General features: G+C 41.9%; 2 protein-coding genes across 3 annotated transcripts; both read right to left on the bottom strand.

Moving 5' to 3' along the window:
* Nucleotides 1–1,170: 1,170 nt before the first annotated feature.
* On the bottom strand, nt 1,171–19,061 carry DDX3X (DEAD-box helicase 3 X-linked). 2 transcript variants are annotated; one of them, XM_030933564.1, is made up of 17 exons: nt 18,291–18,645; nt 15,169–15,226; nt 13,340–13,387; nt 10,734–10,866; nt 9,717–9,875; nt 9,539–9,638; nt 8,720–8,855; nt 8,256–8,341; nt 7,947–8,045; nt 7,677–7,837; nt 6,779–6,923; nt 6,555–6,699; nt 5,031–5,212; nt 4,822–4,939; nt 4,433–4,586; nt 3,999–4,138; nt 1,171–3,811 (listed from the first exon to the last, which is right to left on the bottom strand). In XM_030933564.1, exons 1-17 carry the CDS (start codon nt 18,333–18,335, stop codon nt 3,732–3,734), a joined length of 1,989 nt encoding a protein of 662 aa, XP_030789424.1. In that variant the 5' UTR covers nt 18,336–18,645; the 3' UTR covers nt 1,171–3,731. The 2 variants fall into 2 exon arrangements, with proteins under 2 accessions (XP_030789424.1, XP_030789425.1); XM_030933565.1 differs by having other exon boundaries at nt 1,230–3,811; nt 3,999–4,135; nt 18,291–19,061.
* LOC115898602 lies at nt 15,833–18,284 on the bottom strand. The gene has a single exon (XM_030933566.1). It carries the CDS (start codon nt 17,993–17,995, stop codon nt 17,243–17,245), a length of 753 nt encoding a protein of 250 aa, XP_030789426.1. The 5' UTR covers nt 17,996–18,284; the 3' UTR covers nt 15,833–17,242.
* Nucleotides 19,062–19,394: the final 333 nt, after the last annotated feature.

Genomic DNA, 19,394 nt, shown 5'->3' with positions numbered 1-19,394 from the left:
ATAGCTCCTACAAAGCCATTTTAAAAATCTTGAAATTCAGCCAAGAATCCAGAAAACACAAACAGTGCACAGGAGTGACAACTGCATTTAAGTGTAATTAAAATTAAACCAGATTAATGTAGTATGTAAACGTACTGATGTGTCACCATAATCCTAACCATGCTAGACTAGAAATAATCTCAAATTTTGGCAGTTCCCCCAAAGCAGATTGTCATGTTCACTCCATCATTCACATCATAAAGGGGAACTTGAACTCTTCTTTAGCATCCAATTTCACTCCACGAGTCACTTTCAGCCATTGACTATTCAATAGAGCCATCCTAAACCTTTCCATGTTTGACTAAATTGAGACCCAAGTATGATCATCTTTTCTATCTTCAAAATACACATGGCCATATCTCAAAATTCTGCTCCAAAAACTTAGGCTTGAGTTCATGACCAGAAAAAGGTTAACCATCCGGAACCGTATTTCCTTACAATGCAAAAAATTCTTAATCATACTGCAAACCTTCAACTACAGTGAAACAAAAGCTGAATACATGTATTCCTTAGGTTGAAACATACCAAACTGCTAGTACGACAATCTAATCAAACACCTACGCAATTGAGGTGGCAGCCTATTGCAGCATTGTGTATGGTAAGCATAAATGTCTATTACTTGTTTTTTCTTTTTTTAGAGGTAAGGTCTTGCTATATGTTGTCCAGGCTGGACTTGAACTCCTGGGTTCAAGCAATCCTCCTGCCCCTCAGGTTCCAAGTAAGCTAGCACTCACTATAGGACCATGCCATCATCACACCTGGCCCAAATACATCCTTGATTCCTTCCCTAAGTACATACTTACCATCACTTGGACTACTGACACACTTGACTTTTATCGTGCTCATTCTTTCACTGTTCAACCATCCTTCATATCGGATACTTGACGAACGGCGAGACTCTCACCCATGTAAAATTGTTGAAAGTATAAGCCAATTTCTAGTACATGCTGTACATCAGTAAGGGCCTTTTAGATTTCCATCTATTACAAAAATCCTGTTTCACTGTATTTCAAGCTAACACCATCTTCATCTTTCATTGCAAATACTTATGAGAGTCATTCTGTATCTAAGAGGCATCTCAAAAAAACAGCACTGGATGACAACCAAAAAAATAACATTTTACAATTTTTCAGGCAAGAGCACTTTATTTTCACCTCTGAAAATAAACCACAATTGACAACAACAAAGGAGACTGTGCAGTTCAACTTTTTATTTTAATAAAATCAGAATATGCACAGCACATGCAGTGCTAGCATCTAAACTAATACAATAAGCAATTACTAAAGCTACAGTGACTTGAGGTTCAATCTTTACATTCAGCAAGTTTAAATCCTTACATTTTTGAAACCTTATGAACTGAAAATATTGCTTGCTGATAAAACTTGCTCAAATGCTATTGCTGAATGTACAAGTCACTGATTATGCCAATACAACAAAGATAACCACATGTTTGAGGATTGCAATGTGCCAGACATTCACTGAAAAAAAACAAACAAACAAAAAAAACACACAACTAAACAAAATTCACGCAACAAACATCTGAGAATCTGGACACTTCACATCAGTGTTTTGAAGTGTTTCATTAATATCTTAAGACAAGTGTATCAAAACCTTGGCATGATTTAATTTCAAGTCGCCAATTTTGTTTTTACTAACATCAGAAAGTTATGGCTACACTGCCAACGCCGGGTCTGCTTAATTTGACTTAAGAGTTTAATATGACTTAACATTAAAAGCTCACACTACCCCGAAATATATAATTTCACGCATACGGTGACATTCAACATTCAAGTGCCAGTGTTTTTGTACTGTCTTTTGGTCAAGTTTCTTTAAACTTTCAAAGAATCACTTTTAGGCTTACAAAAATAAATATTTGTCAAAATGTTCAATAAATATTACATAAAACTAGCAGCAAAAAGTATCTAGAAATCTGTCGTGTGCAAATAGTTTTCTTCTCAACTATCATTCCCATGGTCCCAAATAAATTTTAGAATCTAGTCCCATCCCCTTCCTAGACAAGCTGCGTTCAACAATCTCCAAGAGACAAAGTAAGATTGGAAGTTTAAGGACACGCACACAAGACATATATATAAAATTCTCTGAATGTGCAATAAAAGAAGTACTTTGTAAAAAGTTATGGGCAAAATGTACAAGGGCCTAAACCTAGACTAATTGAAATAGCACCATAACAAATGACCTCAATACTGTCAAGTGCACCTACTTAATAAAAGTTTTAGAACAAGGCACAATACACTTGAAAATCTATTGCACTTTAGGAAATTTTTGCCGTCTTCCTATGCCACTGTAAAAAGATGGAGGGTTTTCATCACTGCATTCTGGCCACAAAATTAGCACAGAATTCAAAGTGGCAGAGGCATTTTAGTGGTGGACAATGCTCATCTTTGGCCAGATTTAGCATAAACAGACTATAAATACAATGGAAACCTATGCAACTAAAACTGACTAAAACTGCACTGTAGAGCAGAATTGACACCTTGTGCAGTTATGTACATATTTCCAACCTGTGTGATCTCAAAGATTTCAGTTTGTTACTCTTCTGGAGCCATTTTACAAAGTCTATAGTAAGCCAGTTTAACATCTCAACGCAGCTTGAACAGAGTAATGTGAATCGGCATTTAAAATAAAGCCTGCTGCATTTAATTCTTCCTGTTCATACCCTCTTGACCAAAAAACATCAACACTAGCATGCGTTATTAGACCAAAAATCATCCAAGGCCCTAATGAGGGCTGGTCATTGCTGTGGTCAGCCATTCTACCATTTCAATTTCATTTATGGCAGGCATTTAAAAAGTCTAAGTAGATGAATTCTCCTAAAAACCTATTTCAAGTTATCAGACCTTTAAACTTTCCCTGTAATAGTATGCCCACATTTGGCTAGCTCATTAATTAATGATCTGCCTAAACGTTGAAAGAGGAATTGCTGTATTTACTTGCATTAACTTTGAAAACAGTGCTTTGAATGTATGCATGTATTCATACATCACCTTATCATGACTGGAATGGCTTAAAGACTATCAGGTTCTAAATACCTATCCAGGATAGAGTGAGCAAATCAGAACTTTAACTTAATACAGTTTGCCACATTAGAAACTAATTCCATTAATATGCTTCAAGACATTTGTTGTTTGTTTTCCCCCAATCTGCAAGTATCAAAAAAAGCCCTAATGCAGGCTACCGCATAAGTTTTTCCTTATATTATTTATGGATGAATCGATGATTCCTGTTAAGTTGTATCACACCTGTGTGCCAAGGTTTGATTTTAGCCCAAGTTCAGTAAATTTATTTTGTCAAAACAATTGGTATCTTGAGCATTACTGAGCCAACAGGACATCAAAATAAAAAGTTGTCTAAAGTTAAAGGCACAGTACATTAACAAACAAATGATCCTCAGTCACAAAATTATAAATGCAGTTTGGGATGGGGGTAGGCGGGAGGGGAGTTAATCCAAACTACAGCAATGAAGTCTTCAAACCACCTTCTGAACAGGGCTGCTGATTGTTACTTTCATTTCTTCTTGTGACCTTGAGCTCCCTTAAAAAAAAAATTTCAGTGGAGAATCACAGCTGGTAATGTACTGCGAGTTCTTGAAGCTACACAAGGTATAGTCTGGCTAAGTTACATGTGGTTTCCATATTAGCTTGTTTGGCAGGGTGACCTACTGCAAAGCAGGCTCAGTTACCCCACCAGTCAACCCCCTGGGAGTTATAATTTCCTCCATATCCATCACTGTTGTAAAAGCCTCCATAGCCACCTAATGAGAGATTTAAAAGAGAGATAAATTAATGAGGTTATCCATCATTAAATACAATCCTTCCCTTAAGTACTTTGCCATCAAGTTTCTATAGTGCTGATCTTAAATGGTTTAATTAGGCTTTGAAAAAGATGACTAAACAGAAAAAAACCCTTCCCAAAGCTATGAAGTTACAGATTAACACTACCTCCACCGAATCCTCTGCTGCTACCGTGGCCACCTCCGCCACTGCGGCTGCTGCTTGCGCGGCTGCTGCTGAAGCTGGAACTGCTGGCACCACTACTTTGTCGGTAGTCTCTGGCACCAAACCCTCCACTAAATCTGCTACTATAAGAAAAAATTTATGTTGGTTCACATGAAGATGAAATTCCACTGAAGTAACCTAACTCTTACATACTTCCCAATGACCAATTTCTGATTTTTCCATTCAAACAATTCCCCATCCAGCCATATTTTCCAACATTAGAATGGAGTGTCATCCATTCTAACATAACCCCTTACCAAAGAATCTAGAAAGCCTAAGATGATTAAGCTTTTTAAATACTGAAGTTAACCGTGGACATTATGCATGCAAACACCAGAAATTGTAAGTGAACACCTATTATACCATCTATACCTCACCTCTTAGAACGTCCACGACTGCTACCCTTGTAGTGGTGTTCATAAGCCATGTTTTCTAACCAAGATGGCACTTCCTGTTTAGCTTCAACAAGAAGATCCAACAAATCCTTAGTAATATTTATGTTCCTCTCGTTAAAGAATGAGGTTGCCAGGCCTAAAAGAGTTCCCAAAACAATATATAAACAAAGTCTTCCACAAAGTAACTTGCTACCGTTCTTACTTTCCTATGCAGAAATATTTAAAATATTACAATCTAGTATTTAAACAAGTGCTTAGAGCAAAATCTTTGTCACTTTCATTGTTAAAAAATGTATTTTAGATCCTAGCAAGTTCTTTGCTGCACGCGTCACAGCTAAAAACATGAAACCATCAAGTAATCAAATACTTACCAAGGTTTCCTACACGTCCTGTACGACCAATGCGATGTACGTATTCTTCAATATCACTTGGCAAGTCAAAATTGATAACATGTTTCACATTTGAAATGTCCAGTCCTCTTGCTGCTACCTGGAAAATAACTTATATGAGATATGGCCCACTTAAAAGAAAAATACTTGAACATGCTCAACTTGAATAAAAGAAAGATGTTTATACATACTGCTGTAGCCACTAGAATTGGGCTTTTTCCTGAGCGGAACTGGTGAAGGGCCTCTTCCCTATCCCTCTGAGAACGGTCTCCATGGATACTGGTACATGCGTATCCTTCATGGTATAAGAAATCCTCCAGAGAATCTGCACCCTTTTTGGTCTCCACAAACACTAAGGTCAGTGAATCCTTGCCTGTCGTTGAAAAATTACAGGTTTTTGTCACTAATATGGCTTAGTTCTCTTTGCACTTATGTATGCACAATTTTCATGTGTCAATTAAAATACATATATATCTTTTTTTTTTTTTTTTTTTTTTTTTTTTTTTTTTTTTTTTTTTTTTTTTTTTTGAGACGGAGTCTTGCTCTGCCACCCAGGCTGGAGTGCAGTGGCCGGATCTCAGCTCACTGCAAGCTCCGCCTCCCGGGTTCACGCCATTCTCCTGTCTCAGCCTCCCGAGTAGCTGGGACTACAGGCGCCCGCCTCATCGCCCGGCTAGTTTTTTGTATTTTTTAGTAGAGACGGGGTTTCACCGTATTAGCCAGGATGGTCTCGATCTCCTGACCTCATGATCCGCCCGTCTCGGCCTCCCAAAGTGCTGGGATTACAGGCTTGAGCCACCGCGCCCGGCCTATATCTTTTTAAAAATGGGCTTTTAACAGCATGTTTTGAATTGAAGAGGAAAAATAATAAAGGCAATCCAAATACATTTAAGAGATGGGAGTCTCACTATATTGCCCAGGCTGGGAGTACACTGGCCATTCACAGGTGCAATCATGGCATACTACAGCCTCAGCCTGCCAAGTAGCTGGGACTACTTGCATGTACCACTGCACCCAGGTCAAATAGATCACCACCAGAGCAATGAAAATTATTCATAATTTTAGCTGGGTGCAGTGGTACGTGCCTGTAGTCCCAGCTACTCTGGAGGCTGAGGCAAGAGGATTGTCTAAGTCTACAAGTTCTGGGCTGTAGTGTACTATGCCTATCAGGTGTCCACATTAAGTTTGGCTTCAACATGATAACCTCCCGGAAGCAAGGGAGCACCAGGTTGTCTAAGGAGGGGTGAACCAGCCCAGGTCAGAAACAGAGCAGGTCAATACTCCCATGCTAATCAGTAATGGAATCGCGCCTGTGAATAAACCCTGCACTCCAGCCTGGGCAACACAGAGAAACCCCCATCTCTAAAAAAAATAAATTCATAATGTTGGCCGGGCGCGGCGGCTCACGCCTGTAATCCCAGCACTTTGGGAGGCCGAGACGGGCAGATCACGAGGTCAGGAGATCGAGACCATCCTGGCTAACATGGTGAAACCCTGTCTCTACTAAAAATACAAAAAATTAGCCGGGTGCAGTAGTGGGCACCTGTAGTCCCAGCTACACGGGAGCATGGGAGGCTGAGGCAGGAGAATGGCGTGAACCCAGGAGGTGGAGCTTGCAGTGAGCCGAGATTGCGCCACTGCACTCCAGCCTGGGCAACGGAGCGAGACTCCGTCTCAAAAAAAAAAAAAAACAAAACAAAAAATCATGATGTTACCTGTTGCATTTAGGAGGTCAAGCAGAAATGACCGTTTGTCTGATTCTTCCACCCAAACTACTTTCTGTGTGATGTTTTCAGAGGTAGAGCCAACTCTTCCTACAGCCAAGAAGATATATTCATCTAAGAAATCACGAGCCAGCATCTGAAAGAAAAAAAATTTTTTTTATTACCTGAGATAAACAAATTTCTAAATAAATAAAATTTGCAACATCCAACAGTACCTGTATTTCCTTAGGAAAAGTAGCACTAAACATCATAGTGTGGCGGACACCCTTTGGAGGCATAGTATCTTGTTCAACTATTCTACGAATCTGAGGCTCAAACCCCATATCCAACATCCGATCAGCTTCATCTAACACCAAGTATCTGTCATGTCATGAAAAAAAAAACAAACTTGAGTTTAGAATGAGGAGAAATCAACATGGTTTTAGTATGGCTGTTAGTATAATTACAATTGTATGTTATTACAATTATATATTCATTAAGGTGGTGCCTCACACTGCGTAATTTTAGACACAGCACAGGATTCTTGTCACTACATAAGTCATTCAAAATTACACAGCCAAATTAGCCCATCCTAGTTGATTGTCCCACGAGCTGATCATTCTAAGCCTCCACACCAAGATGTTACTACTGATTTTTCAACATTAAAATTACCATGAACAAGCTTTTTGTGAAAGTTAGATGTCTGAAATACATCACTTCTCAATCTTAAAATTTAGACAATGTTAACACCACCACAAACCTAATGGCCAGTAACTTTAATACTGCATCCCATACATTTAAAAATTAACGTAGTTAGCCAAGCGCTAATGGCTCATGCCTGTAATCCCAGCACTTTGGGAGGCCAAGGCAGGTGGATCACCTGAGGTTGGGAGTTTGTGACCAGCCTGACCAACATGGAGAAACCCCGTCACTACTAAAAATACAAAAATTAGTTGGGCATGGTGGCACATGCCTGTAATCCCAGCTACTTGGGAGGCTGAGACAGGAGAGCCACTTGAACCCGGGAGGTGAGGTTGCAGTGAGCCAAGATCGCGCCATGGCACTCCAAGCCTGGGCAACAAGAGTGAAACTCCGCCAAAAAAAACGAAACAAAACAAAACAAAAAAAACATACTTGCAAAAGTCTAATCCAATCTTTCCTCTTTCCATCATATCCACTAGACGTCCTGGAGTGGCTACTAACAAATGGCATCCACGTTCCAAGTCTCGAATCTGCTGACCAATATCGGCACCACCATAAACCACGCAAGGACGAACTCTAGATCGGTATGAAAACTGTAAGCAAAAAAACGTTATGAACTTCAAGATCAAAATTTTTACATGTTCATAAAACATTTAATTAGAATCAATGAAAAAGCTAATAATCACTGGAACTCATACTTACTTTTCTGGCTTCCTCGTAGATCTGTACTGCCAACTCTCTCGTTGGTGCTAATACCAAGGAGATTGGGTACTGTTTGCGGCGCCCATACCTTCCATTTTCCTAAGAAATAAATTAATTTTTAAGTTAACTCTACCTACCCTATTTGAAAAGTTCATCACAACATAATTCCCTTGCGTAATTTATAGATTACAGATTACACTTGAAAACTGTTTTTCATTCAACTTAAGTCTTAGCATCATTTAGAAAGCCCTCTCAATGGCCCCCTAAAAAGTTCTACAATAATTTCCCATTTTATAAAGAAACATCTACCTTCATGGCCCTCAAAGCCTCGCCTGGACCATCTGAATAAATCTGACTCAAGATGGGCAAGAGAAATGCTGCAGTTTTTCCAGACCCTGTTCAAAAACAAACAAATCCTGCTCATTAATTTTAAACAGACAGTGGTAGATGACAGTGTTTTTTAACTGCCCTATTACTAGTAATTAGTACTTTTAGTTTATGATTAAGTTTTCCAAAAAGTGGCTTCTTTGGTCCATCTCTAAGAGGAGTCAGCAACCTGAGACTATTTTTGTAAATAAAGCCTGCTATTTTTATAAATAAAGCTCTTACGGAATACAGCCATACCCAATAATTTATGTATCATTTATGGCTTCTCTCATAGTCCAATAGCAGCGCTGAGCAGCTGCAAAACTGCATGGCCCATAAAAAAACAATACATTGTCTAGTCCTTTACAGAAGAAATATGATGTTTTACTCTTACGAGCTGAGCTTACCTGTTTGGGCACAAGCCATCAAGTCTCTTTTCTCTTTGATAATAGGAATAGCATGCTTTTGCACTGGAGTTGGGCGAGTATAACGAGTAAGCTCAATGTTTCCCATGATAATTTCTCCCATCTCAACATCACTGAACTGTGAAGAAATTCAATGGAGTTAGAAATGCTATCTAGGCCGGGCGCGGTGGCTCAAGCCTGTAATCCCAGCACTTTGGGAGGCCGAGACGGGCGGATCACGAGGTCAGGAGATCGAGACCATCCTGGCTAATACGGTGAAACCCCGTCTCTACTAAAAAATACAAAAAACTAGCCGGGCGACGAGGCGGGCGCCTGTAGTCCCAGCTACTCGGGAGGCTGAGACAGGAGAATGGCGTGAACCCGGGAGGCGGAGCTTGCAGTGAGCTGAGAGCCGGCCACTGCACTCCAGTCTGGGTGGCAGAGCAAGACTCCGTCTCAAAAAAAAAAAAAAAAGAAATGCTATCTAAAGCTATTTCTGTTTTATACTAATAATGGAAACAACCAACAGCTGATTTGTAACTCAGCTTATAGTTTAAGAAAATTACCATATTATATTTTGAGAAAAAACAACCCCCAGGCTTACTGCACATTGGAGAAGACTTTGGGTTGTTCCTATGTTTGACCCATTTTCTATTTTAGGTAATAAATTATTGATAATGGTGACACTGAACTCAACTCCTTTTCCACAAATCCATGAAGCCTCTGGTCTACATGACTTTATGAAGCTCATCTCACATTCTAATGTACCATGAAAACATTTACACCTCCCTGTGTCTTGAAAAGTCAAGTAAAAATACTTACACTTTCAATATGTGGAGGACAGTTGTTGCCTGTTGCCTCAACTGGAATGTCATCATATTTCTCAAAATTAATCCCAGTGTTGCCTCCAGAAAAGAGTTCCCTCAAATCAAAAGATGGATAAGTTCATTTGTTATACTATAATGCTTCATCACAAGTAACATACACTTCAAAAACTTACTGTTCCAAGCGTTCACTTGGTGGGAGTGGTTTTGACCAATCATCTTCATCTGATTTGTCACACCAACGACTGTTTCCACCACGTTCAAATTTGCCAAAGCCACTTCTGTCACCACGGCTGCCAATGCCGTCATAATCACTCCGTCCACGATCATCAAACCTGAACGGCACAAGCAATTAATCAGAATCATATCATTTAACCATTATCAGATTCTTATCCCTACTCTAGAACTGTATCTGGAGACTTAAGTTATGGCTAACTATAAGGATGTCAACAATCCAATTCTGAGTTATTTGACAAATAAGGCTCTCTAACCAGCATCATTTACATAACCTCATTTTCTAAAATCAGTAATTTTTGTATTTCTATAAAGTCGTATAGCCTAAAAAGCCTCACAGATGACAAAATTAAGAATGAAGATTTTATTTGAAACTGGCAAACAGCTCACAACCTTCATTTAAAGTGCTCATCCAAATATATTTAATGGTAGGGAAAAGAAAAAAATAGCACACCAAATATCAATCGTCCTAGTTATAATAGGATGTCACTTAAAGGACAATTCACCTGTGTGACTTTGGATAAAAGGTAAAAAATAATCCTTACCTGAACTAAGATGTTATTAGAATGTTAGGCCTGTTTGCGAAAAATCAGGACACAGGACTAACGACAGCCATTAGGCACATGGGGTCAGTTCACCATACTTGTGTAATCAAAAATACAAGGTATTTAGAAATTGTTATAGAGTCCACAAAAATCCCAACCAAATTAGGTTGTGTTTTAAGTGGAACATATAAAACTCGAGAAAAGGAATAACTCATTTCATTATGCCAATAAGTATGTTCCTATTTTCATCTAATTTCTAAGAGGAGGTTCAATTTAGTAAAAGCCTCTTACAGCTAAGCAAATACAATGACTAAACAGACATAATGCTTGACATCCAAATGGGTGGTCAGGATAAGGACTTACTAAACTGTTATTACACATACACATAAGGTGGTAAGACAAGAAATCACTTACCTTCCCCTTGATCCACTTCCACGATCACTGAAGAAGCTAGACTTCCCTCTTGAATCACTACGAGATCCAAAACTGCTATACGCATCCTTATCTTTGCTAGAACTCCACCCTGAACTGTCTTTATCGTAGAAACCTTTGATTAAAAGAGCACAAATCCATTTTATTATTAATTAGAAATAGGAACCATGTTAAGGTATTATCAATCTTTCTCAATTTGAAGGCCTCCACTGACTATCTTATCTCTGTGGGCTCGAGGTTCAATCTCAAGATATTCCCACCATGGCCCTATAAGAGAACCAAGATTTAGAGCTGGCTTACACCAGGACAAAGTTTTTCTTTAATTTTCCCCACCAGAAAATATTGTCCACTGGCCAGGAATGGTGGCTCACGCCTGTAATCCCAGCACTTTGGGAGGCCAAGGCGGGCAGGTCACTTGAGGTCAGGAGTTCGAGACTAGCCTGACCAACGTGGAGAAATCCCCTCTCTCTAAAAATACAAAATTAGCCGGGTGTAGTGGCACATGTCTGCAATCCCAGCCACTCAGGAGGATGAGGCAGGAGAATCACTTGAACCCGGGAGGCGGAGCTTGCAGTGAGCCAAGATCGCGCCATTGCACTCCAGCACGGGAAACGAGTGAAACTCTTGTCTCAAAAAAAAAAAAAAAAATTTTACTCTACACTAAATCAAGCAATCTGACTTGTTTTTTTGAATGAATACTACCTCTAAGTGGTCAATAGCTTTGCCTATAACACATTGATTATGATACTGTTGTATGACCATCACAATTTAATTTCCATTCATTTTATAGGTGTGAATGGGTATACTAGGAAAGAGTTACTATTGTTTCCATGTTTCTTGGAGGTGGTATTCATTTAGAACATTCTTAGGCTGTCAGATTACTTGGTTTAATACAGTATTTTTCAGTTTCAATAGCATAAAGCACAAGAACACTACTGTCAAATGGTACTATCATTTTAGTGGTTCATCTACTATAAGCTTGATGACAAGCAGGAATACCTGGGAAAAAGAAAAACCCTCATCACTATATATTCTCAGTATAGACAAGGTTCCTGGGTACAGCTATAAATATCCAGGTAAGGGGATGACAAACATGTAAATTAGCCCAAAGACAGATAGAGGGTTTAAACACAAGTAGAGTGTTTAACTAGCTTCAGCAACACCTTATTAGTCAGAAACAGTTTCTGAATTCAGTTACTTTCCTTCTGCCTTCTACCTCCTACTGTTAGGCCAGTCAGGTGACCAACAGCCTTTGCTAACAAGAAATAGTTGAGTTAGAGTGTGAGATCTCTTCCAGCTCTAAAACCTCTATGATACTGCCATATACACGAGGGTCAATTCTAGCTAGTATACTAGGAATACTGAAAACATCCATGATGATAAAGACAAATTCCACAGTAACCTCCCCTAAAAAGAATGTAATGCCAGCTGGCACAGGGGCTCACGCCTGTAATCGCAGCACTTTGGGAGGCTGAGGCGGGCGGATCACTCGAGGTCAGGAGTTCCAGACAAGCCTGGGCAACAAGGCAAAACCCCTAAATACTAAAACACAAAAATTAGCCAGGCGTGGTGGCGCATGCCTGTGATCCCAGCTACTTGGGAGGCTGAGGCAGGAGAATCACCTGAATCCAGGAGGTGGAGATTGCAGTGAGCCCACGCCACTGCACTCCAGCCTGGGCAACAGAGCGAGGCTCTGTCTCAAAAATAAATAAATAAATAAATAAATAAATAAATAATAATAATAATAATAATAAAGAATATAATGCCAAAGTGATCTTCCCATAGAAATAACACAGACTTTATATACATGCATCGCCAGGACAGTGAAGGTAACAGACTACATATGGAGATGGAGGAACAGCAGCAAACCATGTGCTCCCCTGTGGACTCTCCACTCTTCCTATCTGCCTTCTTCATACAGTATCTTCCCTCCTCATCTTTAGTTTTCCTGACTTTCCCCTTTTCCTCCAAATTTTGGATGGTCTAATTTTACAGAATATAAAGCACCCGAACAGCTGTCTCATAATATGAAACATACACTAGCTGTTATCTATCGCTACATTACAACCGCAATGGGAAAGACGCCAGATAGTGTAATACATTTTGGACAAAACCCTTCAAAAGCAGCAAGGCAAGGAGATGAAACCAGAGAATCACTCCCAACGCTGTAACTTGTTAACTATTCTATGATAAGCCCATCTTCATTTCTGGCAACTGTGCCAAGACAGAAATAACCAGGTTGTTATCATTATGCAGCTTGGTTTACACAGTAGGGGCACCCACCTCTTCCAAACTAAAACCATGCTGTGAATGATTACAAACAGATTCAGCACAAGACTAGCGAAACTGTACAAAACCATGCCCTTGGCGTCAGAACAGTTTGACACAGGAATGCCGAATTTCCCACTGTGTAACATTAGATGAGTTTTTCCAACGTTATTAAGCTCTAATATTTGAACCAAGGTTGACAGAAGCATAGAAGAACACAATGTTTAGACTTCCCCCAAATGCCTCATTTTCCTTAGGCTTTGACTAACTTCTAAAGGAGGCAAAAAATTAGACCAACGAAGTTACTTGTGGGGACCTACCTTTAGTAGCTTCTCGGTTCCTTAAATGAGGAGGAATATAGCGCCCTTCTAAAAAAAAAAAAAAAAAAAAAAAAAAAATATATATATATATATATATATATATATATATATATATAATTAAATGCCAAAAACCCTTCCATTTAAATTTCTGTTACTAAAAACTGATTCTGGGAAATTAAAATCTCCAGCCTTCCAGTCTGATTACCTACCTGGACATTGAGAGGGGAGGAAAAAAGAATCTAATTTTAAATGGGTTATTGCTTCATAAGAACTCTGAGTTTGATTAAAAAAAAAGCTGATTTGGAACCTAATAGTTGAAATCCACAAATTGAGCACATTTAGTCACTAGTGGTCATTTAATGTGATTTTTTTTTAAAGGCCTACTAGATTTAAGAGAACTGTCATAAAAACTAAGAGGATCCCTTACAGCATTAAGCATTACTGTAACAATTTAAGATTACTCATGTAATAAATCTCACAATCTTTTGTTTCTATGCCAGTAAGTTGCAAAACATACAATAAACATACAAGGAAAAGCTGCAAAGGGGAGTTAATTTCAAGGAATTGCAGGTTTTAATTTGGGGCTTGCTGAGTTTAAGTTGATGGCTGCTCTGTATGCAGGCAGGAATACAGCCTGAACTATGGATAAGCAAAAAAAGCAAATAATATAAACCCAAATAAAGTCAATTTGCTTTATAACTAGTAAACATGTCATTTAACTTTCTTTTTCTAGACTGAATTAAACGTTTTTAAAAATCTCCATTAGGACAATCAGTTCCTAAAAGATTCTTAGTATGACAAATAAGGTGAAAGTTAAAGCAAACACCAATTTTGTGCCCAGTGAGGTTGTTCTTGCCTAAAAATGAGGACACATCACAGCCCATACCCACGTTTGTTTTAATAAGTAGAAAGAGATCTGAGCTAAATAAGGGTCTATTGCCTTATTACCTTATAATAAACCAACAAGATCCCCTACCTTAACACTAACCTCTAACAAGTCTCTAAACAACCCCCCTTAAAGAAGAAAAGCAACTTTTCTAATGCCTTTTTAAAAGAAATGACACATTTGAAAATCTAACCTAACCACCAATCCAGAATTCAGTATAGTCTTCTGTTCTTCAGGAGAAAGGAGCAGCTATAACCGATGAAGTGCATGTTCCCTTATTTCAATTTAATAAATATAGTCAGTTAACAGGGACACATCCCCATCACCTCTAAACTGGGCTCAGGATTTATAATGGACGAAAACTCTTCTAGAGATAATTTGATATAATAAGGTTCCTTTCAATGGTTAACTGCTTTTACTCAAGAGAGCCAGCTAGAAAGGCAACAACACTGGCCAGGCGCGGTGGCTCATGCCTGTAATCCCAGCACTTTGGGAGGCCAAGGCAGGCAGATCACCTGAGGTAGGGAGTTCGAGACCAGCCTGACCAACATGGAGAAACCCCATCTCCACTAAAAATACAAAATGAGCTAGGTGTGGTGGTGCATGCCTGTAATCTCAGCTACTCGGGAGGCTGAGGCAGGAGAATCGCTTGAACCCGGAGGCAGAGACTGCAGTGAGCCGAGATCACACCATTGCACTCCAACCTGGGCAACAAGAGCGAAGCTCCATCTCAAAAAAAAAAAAAAAAAAAAAAAAAAAAAAAAAAAAGCAACAATGCTTTAGATTGACCACTAAGTACTACATAATTCTGTAACACAAAGACTACATAATTCTTTAAGCAGTAAAAACTGAAAAGCAAATTTCTTAAATTTTAAATAAGCCCAATGAAATCTTAAGACATTAAGCTCTAATATTCAATAAATTCATAAGATGTTTTACTTACTGCTGGCTGTACTTCCTCCACTCTGATTATCTGAAGAGTTCAGGTCTAGGCCAGCAAACTAGAAGAGAGTGAGATGGTTAGCACCCCATGTGCTTAAATACTGTATTAAGAGAAAACTAGTCCTGCCCTCTAGCATTTGCTAGCACTGCATTCAAATAGTTGGCCAGTCCACCTCACAGGGCTGATACCAACTCTTAATGAGAAAGTGACTAAGAATGCTTTCAAGTCTGTAATGCTCAAAGCAAATGCAAAATATTACTATTGTATATACTACAGAAGACGACACACCAAGATGCTTGTGCTATTTAGAAACTGTCCAAATTTCATTCATTCATTCAAAACAAATTTTCACTGCAACATGTTCCATAGCACAGGCTCCCTAATCACCAAACTAAAGCTTACACTGAATCTCTCAAAACTATTCTTCAATGTCAGATAAGGGATTCGTTTTAGCGCCAGTCATAAACATTTCCAACGCCAACTTTCTGTAATACCTGGTATTTTAAACCTAAAAAGCACACCTGAAAAATGTCAGGACAAATTTTGAATTGGCCGTTCTTTAGTTCCTTCATCCCCAAATATTGCCCACGTATTTTTTAGTCGGGTAGTACTCTTAAGAACAACAACAAAAAAGCAATATACCAACCACTTACAGAACACTATGTTAAGCACAACTCTGAAGTAGTTTGACTGATAATTCGTTTGGTTTTTTTTTTTTGAGTCTCCCTCTGTCACCCAGGCTGGAATTCAGTGGTGTGATCTCGGCTCACTGCAATCTCCGCCTCCTCTAGTAGCTGGTATTACAGGGGTGCGCCACCACGCTAGGCTTTTTGTATTTTTAGTAGAGACGGGGTTTCGCCATGTTGGCCAGGCTGGCCTCCTGACCTCAGGTCAGGTGATCCACCTGCCTTGGCCTCCCAAAGCGCTGGGATTACAAGCATTAGCCCGGCTTGAAGTAGTTACCTGTTTATTACCCCATTTTAACAGAAGTTCAAAAATGACTTTGAATAAATGGTACAACTGGCATTCAATGCTCTTAGAGAGTAGGACATTTTAGTGCCTTTCATCTCTATTTCTACCCATCCCCCTTACACTGGTATCTCATAAGCCTCAACATTCTAGAAAAGGGTTATATGCTACCTTCGTAACGTTGTATAACCAGAAACTACTCACAAGTAGTTGGTGGAAAAAAACTGTACATGCGAAGTGTTTCATTTTTCTCAAAAAAGCCACAAAAGACCAAGTCACACAGTACCGTTGCCAACCTGTTTGCAAAAGATACACTATATACCATGTTTACAAATCTTGTGCTTAAAGCTCAGTATGATACTGCCAAACTGCATGCATCATCAATGGAGTCACTGAAAACTGGAAGCAGATGGGGAGTGTAAGACTTCAGGCACCCAATTTCCAGAATTTCTATGAGCAAAAACACCACCGCGCTTTCTCTTGCTACCGTTAATACTTTAAAGCACGGCAGAACCACAAACTTTCCTTTTGCACTTGTTATAGTACAATTTTGCTTTTTAAATAAGGTTCACTGCTGCCTAGAATCCTTAAAAGGACACTATAGCTAAATGGAAAATGGTAAAACTGGGAATACTCTGTGCTGCTGGTAGATTGTTAAAATGTCTGTGTTCAATTCAACATATGAAGTGTCAGCAATTAGAGGATTTAATATAATTGGTTCATTAACAAGGAAAATGCTCCCAAAGGAACAGATCAATTCCTAAAAAATATTACATATGACTACATTAAAATATGTATTCAATTAATTTGTGCCACTAAACTTCGTCTCAGGATTATTCCGGAGTTGTGAAATCAACTCCTAATCGTAAGTGTATTTAAAGGCTCCGCATAACCCACACAAGAGCTTATCTGAAACGTGGTGCCACTGTTGCGGCGGGATGCAGACTTCCTGCCACCAAAGCCCAAAACCATCTCTCAGATCACACGTTCTCCTCTCCTCTGCCCCTAAACCCTTAGAAGGGGATTCTGTCTAAAAGACTCGGGGGCCTCGGACCCATTGCGAGATTCTACTCCACAGGCAGCAACAAGTCAACAACAAAACTGTTTACTTCCCCCCCAAGCTGGGTGTTTTTCCAATGGCGGATTCCTGGATCAAAGTCACTAACATGAAGACACTCCCACAACCCGCGATGACCCCTCTACTCCAGAAAAACGCGGGGCTCCCGGCTAACTCGCCACACAGGGACAACCTGGGCCAAGCAAGTAGGAGAAAGGGCCTCGCTGGCTCCCTAACCTCCCCGCCGCGTCTAACCTCTATCTCCAGAGCCCAGCGACCCATTCCTGCCTCCCCTCCCCACCCCCACTCCTCCCCAATCTTCTGCGTCACAAAACTTTCCACTCCGGAAACGCAGCCTCCCCGGCCGCGGCGCCGGGCCTGCGGACCCTGCGGACCCTGGGCTGAAGCGAAAAGGTCTGCGGAAGGAACCGGAGAAAAACAAGACGCCCATTCCATCCTCCTTTCCAGGCCCTCGCCCGCCCCGGACCCGCCGTCTCCCGGGAGTGAGCCACAGCGCCTCCCCGCACCACACAAAAGAGGCCGCCGCCATAACCCCGAGCGAAGGCCACCCCCTCCCCGCCGCGCCGCCCCCTCCCACATTCCTGGGCCGCGTTCCACCCCTTGCTCGCAGGCACGCAAACACCAGATGCCGCCGGGTCCTCCAGACGGGAATCCAGGCTGCGCCAGCCGTGAAGGCCGAAACCCTCCAGGCCAAAAGGGTCTCCAGTCGCGTCCCGCCGCGCTGCGCACTCCCGCAAAACTCCCCCCGCCCCCGTCACTAATCAGTCGGGGTTCGCGCATGCGCGTCCCCGCGAGAGCGCGCGCACTCCCTCCCCCTCCGCCCGCCTGCGCACGCACACACAAAAGCCGCCATTGTGCTCGTCCCGGGGACAATACAGCGGGCCGAGACCGGGCCCGGGCGACAGCCCCAACCAACGTTCCTGTCCCTCCATAGCCCCGGGGCACTCACACCCGCCAGCCCGGGGCACCCAGGAAATGAAAAGTAAGGGTCCCGGTTAGCGCTGCGCCATTAGCCAGGTTAGGTCAGAGGAGGGATTCACGCAGCAGCCAGCCCGGTGGGGTCCTTGCGGCTCACCTGCTGGTCCAGCCCGAGCGCATTTTCCACCGCCACATGACTCATCCCTGAAGAGTACCGAGAACTCGGAGTCTTCCGCTGCTAAGCGAGTGTGTCTGTTCCACCGCGAAGGCCCTCTCACGGGAGAACTGCGGCTCTGGAGCGCACCGCGCGGCCACGGATCTAATATACCCGCTTGAAAGCCCGCTACGTCAGCACGTACAACGTGTGCCCTCCCTCTCACACCGCAATCCCCCGTCGCGGCGACAAATGCCCGGCTACTGCGCGCTCCCTCAGGTCTAACCTCACGGGATTTCCTACTTAGTCCCGTCGCCCCTAGCAGTCCTGCCTTGGAGCTTAGGGCGCCAAATGCTGTCCCAGTTCTCCCGAGCTACACTTCCCGTGCTCTCCGCTAAAACCCTAGTCTCAGCCTCGGAGGTCTCGAGATCTCGCGAGAACTTACGTCTCCCGCTTACCACCAGCTAAGAGGCCTGGAAATGTTAACCTAGGCCTCTTCGCTCCCCTTTCCAACCCTATGCACTCAGCTTTCGTTTTTCGTTTTTTTTTCTTGGGCTTTTTTTGTTTTTTGTGTTTTTTTTTTTTTTTCCAACACTGGCCTTCACTCTTCTTCCCCTCTCAGTTCCCGGGCTTGGAGATGTGGTGGGATTTCTCCGGTCTAATCTGCCCTCGGTCTTTCGCGTGTTGCCTCCCCGAAGTCGGAGCTAGGCAGACAGTCCCGAAACCGAGAGGGCGGCAGGCCACGTGACCGCAGGTGTCGCGTGCGGTGGCCATTTTGTGAAGCAGGAGACGGTGGCTTGAATATAGAGTGCTCGGGACGGGGGGGCGGGGAAGAGGAGGAGAGAACAGAGGGAAGGGGAGGAGGGGGAGGGAAAAGAGGGGAGCGGAGGAAGGGGAAAGGAGGAGGGAGGAGGGTAGGATGGCGACCGGGACGGGAGTCGGGGGGAAATGGAGGGGAGCCCGCGGCGCGTTGGTGGCCCGACACCTCCCTGCGCGGTTGCCTAGGCAGCGGGGGCGCCGCCTAGAAACACACAATGGCCCCTCCCGGCCAACCCCCCGACGTGTGCGCGCGCGTCCCCGCCCCCCGCGGTGAGGGAACAATGAGAC

This window comes from Rhinopithecus roxellana, chromosome 7 (assembly GCF_007565055.1).
Source record: "Rhinopithecus roxellana isolate Shanxi Qingling chromosome 7, ASM756505v1, whole genome shotgun sequence".
NCBI lineage: Eukaryota > Metazoa > Chordata > Mammalia > Primates > Cercopithecidae > Rhinopithecus > Rhinopithecus roxellana.
This window is presented reverse-complemented; position numbering and strand designations above follow the sequence as displayed.

Excerpts from the sequence above, each read along its gene's own strand:
- LOC115898602 (XM_030933566.1), bottom strand. The coding sequence starts at position 17,995 with ATGCGCGAACCCCGACTGATTAGTGACGGGGGCGGGGGGAGTTTTGCG.
- DDX3X (XM_030933564.1), bottom strand. The coding sequence starts at position 18,335 with ATGAGTCATGTGGCGGTGGAAAATGCGCTCGGGCTGGACCAGCAG. Across the intron at positions 9,639-9,716 it reads CCAAGTGAACGCTTGGAACA|GGAACTCTTTTCTGGAGGCA; the intron begins GTAAGTTTTTGA and ends TTTTGATTTGAG. Across the intron at positions 8,342-8,719 it reads GATGGCTTGTGCCCAAACAG|GGTCTGGAAAAACTGCAGCA; the intron begins GTAAGCTCAGCT and ends GTTTTTGAACAG.